The sequence below is a fragment of the Telmatherina bonti genome (assembly GCF_933228915.1).
Source record: "Telmatherina bonti genome assembly, chromosome: 6".
NCBI classification, from domain to species: Eukaryota; Metazoa; Chordata; class Actinopteri; order Atheriniformes; family Telmatherinidae; genus Telmatherina; species Telmatherina bonti.
Genome location: NC_136624.1, coordinates 35,203,951 through 35,215,288, shown reverse-complemented (window position 1 = coordinate 35,215,288; position 11,338 = coordinate 35,203,951). Strand labels below are relative to the sequence as shown.

Below are 11,338 nucleotides of genomic sequence, written 5' to 3'. Positions count from 1 at the left end.
TATATATATATATATATATATATATATATATATATATATATATATATATATATATATATATATATATATATATATAGTTTGTCATGGTAATAACAGTTTTTTATATACGTTCATAATTGTTATCTCATATCTGATCATAAAACATTAAATATTAATACTCTGTGATTTCAACTTTGCACCTCAAAACTAGGAATCTTTAATTTCCCAGATACAACAATGACCTCCGATTCTATACTAAAAAAAATGTTGACTTATGTCTGACCACACTCACAATTACAAACGGTGTCATGATCATAACCTCTTATCTAGAGCTGAACAGAGCTGCCATGGGTTTTTTTTCATATATATTTGAGCAGTTTTATGTTTCTAAACCAAAATGACCAAACTAAAGTCTGAAGTTTGAGGTGTTTGTTAAAATTGTCATTAGAGGGCGCCGGTGATGTTTTGTAAAAATAAAAAATAAAAACTTTATTGTTTGCTGCTGTCTTTTTTACAGCAATAAATGTAACAAAACAATCAAAATTTAGGAGAAACATTTATTTTACGCATGCAAGAAGGTGGAGAATATAGCATTTTAACTCTGAATATTATTTTCAGTCTTTCCTTTTTTCTTTTGCTTCCTCGCCTGTCGTCTCAGAAACGAGGGTCACCGTTTTTTGCAGAGGATACTGGTGAGAGCTGACAGAACTACCAGCAGGGACTGTGACTGGACGAGGTAGCAGGGGTGCAGAAACTTGGCTCCTATCCTGGGATACTCTGCTCGTTTCCATCCAAATTAACATCTTTAAAAGTTGCAATGCGCTCGTGAAAGCCCTGCATTTTTTTCCCCCTTTTTCATTCATCTCACACATCAGTGTGCGCCCAGCGGACCAGCGCACCTCGCCCCTCTGTCACATCATGTGGATTACTTTGGCGTTGATTCTGGCGGCTGTCAGTCCTGATGAGAGCTTGGGATGTCAGTTACCCCACGACTGGAGACCGCAGACAGAAGCGTGCCGCGCTGAACTTGCGGAGATCATCGTCTTCGCCAAGGTGCTGGCGCTGCATAAGGAGTCCTACAGCGTGTATAACTACCTGCCGTGGCAGCACGACACCGATCTGCTCTTCTCTGCAGAGATCGAGATGTTGTGCGATCAGGCGTGGGGCAGCATGCTAGAGGTCCCTGCTGGGTCCAGGTTTAATGTCAGCGGCCTGGGTTACCTGCCCTGTTTTTCCTACAGCGTCACCAAAAACAACAACTACTACTTCTTTTTAAGGTGAACAACCTCTGACAGTCATCCTCCATTTGCATGTTGTGCATTTTTATACACTCCTCATGGTAAAGTTCGTGCTGCACCCGAAGGATATGATGAGTCAATAATACATTAAATTTGGCAAAAACAGATTTTTTTTTTTTTACATAGAAAAAAAAGAATGAAATAATTTTTGAAGCTTCTGAAGATGTGATTTGGTTGCAAAGCCTGTTTCTGTCACTGTCCTCATGCATAACATGTTATGTATGTATGACCAGCTTGCACCTTCTTCCAGATGTGGCCTCTGCTCTCCTGTGTTGTCTCAAATGTTGTTGTTCCATCATATTTATCCAGACTGGAAATGCAATCAAGTCTGTGTGTCAGGATCTGAAATTGCCTTTGAATGTATGAGGCAAGAATATTGTTATATTATATCACTGCCAGTATAAAGATCGTTTGCCTTCAGCTCAGAGCTGTTTTGATTTTTCTTTTTTATTGAAACCAGATGTGAAAGGTGCATTATAATGCAATAATATATAATTGTGCAACTGTCCCATACAAGGAATTTATTAAGATCCTGAACAGTGGAGTTATAAAACTTTATCAAAATAATGAGATAAACGTTGGAAGCCATCATACTTAGCCATCGACTAATTAATCTATGCCTTTAATTTAATATCTTTATGTTTTGCTTCAAAGTAAAAGCTGTTTTCCTTTTCCTGATATGGTATTTTTGTGCCACAACACCAAAAGATTCATACAGAGTTACATCAGTGGATTTGAAGAAATGAGATACAGCTCAGCAACCACATCCCAATCTGTGGTTCATTGTTCTCTTCAGCCTCTGCATCACAACTATTACTGATAAGTTGGAGTTGTTGTGGCTGCATAGCAACTCCAACCCCCAGAAACTCCAGTCAAAACTGAAAACCTCTCATTGCAGTCGCCAGATGACATTTATTTCCTGTTATAAATGCTCCCAAAACATCTCCTTACACCAAAATAGACTTTCCAATCAATCATAAGCACAAGCTCCCTGAGCAGGATGAATCAGTGCCTAAAATGAATCCAAGGATCTCCCTCAGGACCTCTAAATAAGACAGATTGAATGTTGTGCTTCAGCCATATGTTTCATTGCTCAAGTCTTTCCAAGTTTTTAACTTCTTTCAAACAAAAAGCAACCAAATCTGAAGCTATAGGAGACTAAACATGTATATTGAACATTGAACTAGTTGATTACTGGTTTTTTTATGCCATTTTAGACCTTCGACAAGTTTCTCTGTATCCACAAGTCCATGCACCTCATTTAGTTTCTGTGATTACATCTAACATTTGACCTCTTCTGCTGAAGCCCAATCTCAACTCTCCTCTTGCTTTTCAACATGCACACACATATACAACACACATAACCCTCTGACAGGGACAGCCAGGCTTTAGATGTCCCTGGAGGTGTACGAGATGGAATCCAGATGTATGCCAAATGCCTGCACAAAGATATGAAACATGCACTATTTTTACTTTTGGGCTTGGAAATTGCTTGTTTGAGTCATCCATGTGATACTTAAGATTGCATAAAAGTAGATCACAGTCTGCTAACAAGTTGCATTAATATTTATCCCCAAAACACATTTTCTGCTTGGTACATGTCTCCCCATTGATTACAAAGTATGTTTAAGCTAAATCCCTAAAAGCTTAAACAGAATTTTAGTTAGAGCTTTAAGTGGATTAATTTTCTTCAATTAAGTGTTTTACATTTGTGTGTTTACATGGGTTTATTTAAATATGTGGGGGTTTTTTTTCTCCATATGCTGATTTTGTTCATTGTTTAGCATGCTAATCTGTCCTCTTTCTGCACATGCAGGATGGATGAGAACTATAATATTGTGCCACATGGAGTTAACTTTCAGGACCCGATCTTCCCTGACACCGCAGAGAACCATCGCGCGTTTGCAAGTCTCTTCCAGTTTTCCAACTGCACACCTGGAACTCAAGTCCACAGCTTTACCCCGGAGTGGGAGGCTCAAGAGGACAGCCGGGTGCGTAACCCACATAAACCACCAACACAGATCTGGTACTGAGAAAAAAAAAAAAGTTGACTTCTTTTGAAGCTGTCTGTGTCGGACAGTTGCTGAAAGTTACAGCTTCATGGTGGCTTCACACACAAAAGAGTTCAATAAGCATCTGAAGCCAGACATACTGCCGTACACACGAAAGGATTCAGTATTACATCCTGTTGTTTTCAAAGGGATGTTGCAAAGAACTTGGCAAGTTAATATGTTTTTAATGCCTGAGAAACCAGAAGCACATTTGCTGAGGTTTGGCTGGTCAAAGAACTTGCAGCATTTGAAGGAAAAAATGAGGAAAAAAAAAAAAGTCACTGACAGAACCACAAACTGAATCAAAGCCAGGGTGGAAGCTTCAGAAAATCATAAAAATATTACTCGCAAAATGAATCCTGCCATAGATTACACACAGCAAAGCAGAGTTAAATGATTATTGATGCACATGAGATTTTAAAGTGATGTGTATCAATCAGCTCAGTTTACTTCACAGTTCCGCTTTCATCTGATTGGTTAAAGAGAATTCACACATAAACATCGCTGGTAAACATCTGGTACCCCGTGACTTCGGAAACTCCTGCAGTTTCTCAGAGGATGTTGTTACGTGAACGCATCCCAAAGACTCACCACTGCTTTGTCTCTTCTAATGACTCTGATTAAGTTTCAGCCCGTTTCTCTCTGTTTCCAGTAATTTACTGATTACTCATGAAAACAAAAATCCATCATCAGTAAAAAGAACGAAAACATGGATTCATGTTTCCTTTACAGCGAAACCCTTTGAGCCAAACTAATAATTATGATTATAGAGCAACATCTTGTGCCGCTGCCTTACATCATCCTTGTGATGGGATACCCTCTTTGCAAAATAAAAATCAGACTTTGTTTTTACTGAGGCGGTCATTGTCAGGGCAACTAACCTGGCCTCCCACAAGCTCAGGTCATTTCATGCACATCATGTAATCCAGTGTAAGCCAAATTAAATCAAAAGTCATGAAGTCATTTTAAGATTTAACAGCATAGTAACATAGTAACAATTATTTTAAGATTCAGGGTTTTTTTTTAATGATACAAAAACATTAGCTTAAATTGATTACAAAAACATTGTGCTAACATGGCTGGTTTGGTAAATCCTTCCCCTTATTACTCCCCCTCCCCCAGTTTGAATGCATTCTGATCCCTTAATTTAAGTCCTCTGTTAGAAGCTTAGTTTCTCAAACCAAAAATGTGAGAAAGGAGTCAAGGTGATAGACCTTTAGCAAAAGCATTTTTGTCTCAGAGCATCATTTCTAACAGCCGTCAACTTTATATAAAGTATGAGAAAAACTTTATCATCTAATCATTTTTGGTTGCAGCCTACCTGTTTTTCTTTTCTGTCAGATGAGCCTTTACATCTGTCTGTGATACAATGAATAATAATAGTTTTACTTCACTTTACATGGTAAGATTAACATGCTGTACTGCCGTCAGATGTTGTGTTGCTGAAGAAACTAATGCAGAGGATACACCACTGAATCCCCACTTTAATCTCCCCCAACAAGTCTTCTCTTCTCTTCTCCAGATGCTATTTAGGACTTGAAACATTCTTTAAAATATTCTTCTAATATATTCTTCTCAGAGAAGTGAGATGAGTCTCTGTTTCATCATAAAGATTACAGCTTCAAGCATTATGGCCAAACTCACCTCTGCTTTAACTCTGAGTTGCACACATATACCTGTCTGCTTTTGCTTGGAAAGACATCAAACACGTTTCCTCTGAGATGAAAAATTACGCTTTGAACATGCATCCCTGCTGCAGTATTATATTCAGACATCAAATGCATACATTGGAAGTCTGGTTGATTACTTAAATATGTGAGATGGAAAGGTGGGGATATTTAGGAGATAGAGACGTTGTCGTGCAACCACATGTTTTCAAATGAAGTCATACAAACAGAAGATGTTTGTTTGATTTTACAGAAGCAAAACAGAGTTTAGATCAGTGTTTTTCAACCTTTTTTGAGGCAAGGTACCCTTTTTGTCACTGACAAAAATTACAAGACGTTGTGCAAGAGGCTCATTAACTAATTGATTTTGAAAAAATGTAGCTTAAACATGCAGACACATATTTGATAACTTTTTCTGCTGGTCAGTCAGTCTTATATTTGCCTCAATTCAGTTGAGTCTGACAGCAAGCACAGCTTCTGGTCCGCCTCAGAACTGAGTGCATTTTCATGTGAAAGTCATTTGTGGCTCCACAAAACACTAATGTAGCATTTTACACTTTGTGCTTTTTGAAAAAAAAAAAAAAAAAAAAAAAAAAAACAACTTTTTTTTAGCTTCTTAACTTCATTCTTTCCACTTTAAAGTTTCATACTTCCATAGAAATCCCTCTGGGACATTAGTAAGAGCACACGGCTGAAAAAAAAAAAATCCACAGTTAATGTTACAACAAGTAATGAACTAACCAATGATGTGGGTCGACAGCACATTTTTAACATTTCCTCTAAACCCTCAGCGGTTGTTATCTGATGGCAGAGAATTTACATCAGTTTTCCCGCTGGCTAATGTGAAAGCATTAGAGTCTGCTGAAAAAACCCACACTCTGGCACCAAAGCACACATTCGGAGGCATCTGGAGTTCATTTTTTCTTTCTTTTTTTTTTCTTTTAACCCACTAAGGGTCCAGACCTTTGGATTGTCTGTCACAGGTTCACAGGCATGTTGGGTTTCATTTCACAGCAGTGTCTCTCTGAAACAGGGAGTGTATGCTGTGTTATCGTTTTTCTACCTCGGTTTGATCTCAGTCACTACTTTGTGTAAAACTGTTTAGTTTCTCTTTTTTCTGTAAATTCTGTGTTTCGCATGAAGAGGGGCCTATTGCTCTGTTTCCCAGCGATAAAGGTCAAAGTATAAAAATGATTCAATATGTATTTCTGGATTTTTCCTGTTCTCCTCTGAGTTTTTTTTTCTTTAATACGAGTCTCCAAAACAAACTCTTTATTTTTGTCTCATTTATACACAAACAGTGGAATTTTCTGGATGACTTGTGAGCTGTTGATGTTGGTTCTCAGCCCAGAGTCTGCCAGCAGTAGGCTCGATGTGACTTATCCAGAGGAAATCCAGTATCAAAAGCAGCAGATTTGTCTGGTGCTACATCATAAATATATTAAACTTCACACCAATATATTTGTTTGAGATGTTATGGGCTTAATCTCCAGATACTGACACTCTTTTTTTGTTTAAGGTTTTTGGACTAACTTGGTCAGAAGGATGATGTCCTCAAAGGACCCCAGGCCAGAATTTAAACATGTGCTGGCTGTAGTAAGGAGCTGTAGTCTCTGTACAAGAAGCAGCAACATCTCCCAATGTTTTCATTATATGAGCTAAAAGTTGCATCCAGTCCAAAAGAGCGTCAAGCCAGCTGTAATCCAGAAACTTCTCCTTTTTTAAGGAGCTTGTCTCAACTGTTTGTAGCCACAAAAATTAGGGTTAGGACCTTAATTAGTAATAAAGGAAATGAAATTAATTACAGATAAGAACAGATGTTTCAGTTTTTCCTCAAAACTGTGTTAACCTAACACTTTTTTCCTTTAAATTAGTTCTCCTAAATGTGCAACCTTTAAATTACCCACGTTGCATGAGAACACAGTTGCCCATCTCCAGTCTTTGAGATCTACCCTCCTGCAACTTCTTGATGCAACCCTTCTCCAACACAGCTCAATCGAATGTCTGAATTCCCTAATATGCATGGCATTCAGCTCTGCAGAGGCCTGGTAACGAGCTATTCATTTGATTCAGGATGGTAGATCTCAAGGACTGGACTTGGGCAGCCCTGCATTAGAACATTTAACATTAACTCCTAAACAATGTGAACAAAATCCTAAAGTGAAACATGACATGACTAAACATGACTTGCAACCCTTCAAAAAACTGTTCATAAACCCTTTTAAATGCGGTCTGTGGGCCAACATCTTGTCCCAGTAAATAAACACAGGTATATCAATATATTGTTATGACAAGTTGTTGTTTTCTGCTTTCTACAGGCTTAAAATGTGTATTTGGACTTTAAGATAACAGTTAAGCTGTGATAACTATGGCTTTTTAATCACAAGATGTTAGCTGAATGTTTTTTACGCTGCATATCTCCTCTCTTGTTGCTTCAAAACACCAACAGATGGTGGACATAATTCATTAAAAGGTGGCAGATGTTACAGATATGCTACATGAATAATAAGATTTTGTTTGCAGATGCTGCCTTTCTCACTTCAGGATTATGGAAAAGGGGTGTCGATCTTTGAGATCTACCATCCCGCAGCTTTTATATGCAACCCCCCAACACCTGAATCAGTTGAAGGGCTTGTTACCTGGCCTCTGCAGAACTGGATGGCATGCAGAAGAAAGAATTCATCTATTTGATTTGTTAAAGGAGCTTTCAGCTGACACATGCATCAAAAGTAGAAACCATTGAACTGTTTTCTGACATTGCCGCAACCAGCCTACTGTGAATAAAAAAAAAGGTAACACTTTGGTACAAATCATATATTTAAGAAATGTATAACTCATGGTGAACTAATGTATTTATTAATGAAGACTGTCATGAATTCCTGTTGCTCATCATGAACTAATGATGATCTCAACATTGATTCATGTGTTTACTTGATCCTTAATTGATAATCAATTATGGAACATTACTTCACTGTTGATTCATCAATATAAGGACATATTTGCCAGTTTAGCTAGAAACATATTTAATTCCATGCTACTGATTTTTTTTTTTTCAATTTCATTTATGCAAGACACACTCAAAGAAGTTAATTTGGGTGAACATGAATGGAAAAGCACTTTGAGTGACTATTAATAAAGGTTCATTGTAGGTCTTTTGTTTGTTTTTTTTGTTTTGCTGTTACTAAAGCAGCTATGTATTTTAATATAAAGCATTTCCTTAATATACCAGTGTCATATCTTTTATTAAATGGACTGCATTAATACAACGATATTAAAACCCTAATAATCACTCTAAGCGCTTTTACATATCAATGTTACCCAAGTGAACTTCTTTAAGTGTGTCTTGTTTTAAATAAAAATGAAAAAAATAGCAGGGAATTAAATCATATATTTGTATCTATACTAGCAAATTTGTTAACAGTGAACTAATGTTCATGAATTGACAATCAGTTAGGGATCAAGTAATCAAAGGAATCAACATTGAGATCATCATTAGTTCATGATGAGCAACAGGAATTCATGATACAGTCTTCATAAATTCATGCATTAGTTCATCATGAGTTACACATTACTTAAGTATATTATTTGTACCATTATTGTAAAGTGTTACCAATAAAAAAGCAAAAAAAAAACCACTAATTTAAGATTGCAGTGTTTCATCACATATTTGGCTTGCAAAAGCTTTCAATATTCTAAACATGTCTGTTGTCAATGTTTGTATAAGAAACCCTGTTTTTTTGTCTCTCCTCTTAGTTGTTGTGCTCCACGGTGCAGAAGGCTCTGTTTGAGGAGGAAGAGAGGGTGAGGACGCTCTCCCAAAAGGTGCGGTCCCTGGAGAAAGCCAATGGTCACCTGAGGGAAAAGGTGAAGACCCTGAAACGGCAGCTACGCCAAGCCCAGCGAGGCCCAACAAAGGAACAACAGACCCTCAGTTTCAAGCAGCTCTATGAGTCAAAGACGCCCCAAACTCACCCTGATCAGGAAACTACTCAAGATCAAAAGAGTCCTCCACTCAAGCAAGTCGTGACCAAAAAACTGAGAAATTAGCTGGTTTTTTTATCATCTGTCAAGGAGAACACATACTTTTCCCCTCACGGTGCATAAAGCAGCAGATGAAAAGACGGTGACATCATCAAACAACTAAATATTCAGTTCAGTCAAACATTATTCATGTTTTCATTGTTTAAACATTGAAATGAAAATATCTTAGTTAATTTTGTTATCTATAAAATGTTATTTCTTTGTGCTGGACACATCATTTGAGGCTCCACATTTAGACAGCATGTCACAGTTTACTCTAATCTGCTCTTCTTTCTGGATTTAATGGAGCACAAATAACATCTTCTTAATTAAAATGTGTTTGGCATTACCTTCACTTTAGATGATCAGAAACATCTGCTTTTGGCTAGGATAAGTGTCCTCATTAAAGTGGAAGTACTAATCCCCTCTGTACATAAATATTTAGATGCAGGGGAGATGTGAAAACACTGTGGTGCGTGCCACTTTATTAAATCTCAGACCTCTATGTAAAATCTAAGCTGCAGAATAATATGGGTATTTTAGGAAACACTTGATATTACTCGAGCAATAAGAAAAAGCAAAGAAAATTAGTTTGGCCAGCCAAAAGATCCATTAATGTAGGTGATAAGAGTTTTCGTTGGTGGTTTTTGATAACTACAAACCAGTGGTCCCCCAGTTGGGTGAGAACAGACCATGCTAAACTGCCATAATGGCCATATTGGTGACCTCACCTGAACTGTCTAGCATTTTGCCCTGCTTTGATTTATCATGGTTGGCCTTGGCTGCAATAATGTTCACAATTTGTACTTTGATTTATTAAGGTTTAAAGCTACAGCTGCATTATTTCAAAGAGATTCATTCTGAAAGTGCTTAATTGTTTTATTATTATTATTATTATTATTATTATTATTATTATTATTATTATTATTATTATTATTATTATTATTATTATTATTATTATTATTATTAGGCTGCACGGTGGCGCAGTGGTTAGCACTGTGGCCTCACAGCAAGAAGGTCACTGGTTCAATCCTTGGCTGGTTTGGTCAGTGGCCTTTCTGTGTGGAGTTTGCATGTTCTCCCCGTGTATGCGTGGGTTCTCTCCGGGTACTCCGGCTTCCTCCCACCTTCCAAAACACATGCATGATAGGTGAATTGGTCACTCTAAATTGCCCCTAGGAGTGAGTGTGAGCGTGAGTGGTTGTTCGTCTCTCTGTGTGTGGCCCTGCGATGGACTGGCGAGCTGTCCAGGGTGTACCCTGCCTGTCGCCCAAAGCCGGCTGGGATAGGCTCCAGCTTCCCCGTGACCCTGAATTGGAATAAGCGGTTCGGAAAATGAAATTATTATTATTATTTTAAATCAAAACACATATACAGATATTTATACATCTTCACAAATTTCACACTAAAAGTATTCAATTTTGTGTTTGCTCCTTTCATAATGTGCATGCATTTTTTAATAAGAAAAAGACACAGGTCTCAAAAAGGTTCATTTGGAACATGAACACTTTTAACTACATTTTTCATGGTAAAAATCTACATTTTTGCTGTGCCACTTGTTTTTTTGTTTTTGTTTTTGTTTTTTTTTAGCTGGTTTTATGAAGATGAAGTTATCTAAAGAGGCGATTTTTTTTTTTTGTTTTATGAAAAATGGTGCAATTTGGCAGCTTATGCTTATATTAATCTTTATTCAATCCATTTTTAATGAGCATGCATATTTTCCAAGTTGGTCTTTGTTCATGTGATTTGTTTTAATCATAATTGTCTTCTTTTGTATGTGAATGAGGTGCTGAGCACCCATTAAGTTGAGCCAGTGAAGCTGACCTGGTGGGATTGGAACTTTCTGCGTCAGAAAGGAAGGTTGCTTTTTATCACACATTCAGTATTGCTTATGTTAGTATTTCTCAGTCCTGGTCCTAAAGTACCACTACCCTTCATGACTTATACGTGTGCCTAATCCAACACACATGATTTATATTAATGAATCTCCTTAAAGTGAGGTGTGTTAAAGTGGGTTTACCTGTTAAACATGCAGGGAAGTGGCACTAGAGGACCAGGACTGAGCAACACTGGCTTACATTATTATTCTGCTTTCCATGACGTATATATTTCACCATTTTCCTGTAGCAATATGCTTGTCATAATTACAAACACTTTTAATGAATTAAACTTTTTCACACTTTTTAAATTGTCATTTTATTCTTCATATTAATATTGGATTATGTTACATTTTTCAGAAGTTAACAGTTTGTTCCATATTAATCTATGAAACTCTTCATATATAAATCAAACCATGAGATCTATTGTGTACAAACGTTCTCTG

At 37.2% G+C, this 11,338-nt stretch overlaps 1 protein-coding gene across 1 annotated transcript; it reads left to right on the top strand.

Moving 5' to 3' along the window:
* The first annotated feature begins 759 nt into the window (after positions 1–759).
* ccdc3b (coiled-coil domain containing 3b) lies at positions 760–11,338 on the top strand. The gene is made up of 3 exons (XM_079241777.1): positions 760–1,256; positions 3,094–3,268; positions 8,749–11,338. Exons 1-3 carry the CDS (start codon positions 898–900, stop codon positions 9,040–9,042), a joined length of 828 nt encoding a protein of 275 aa, XP_079097903.1. The 5' UTR covers positions 760–897; the 3' UTR covers positions 9,043–11,338.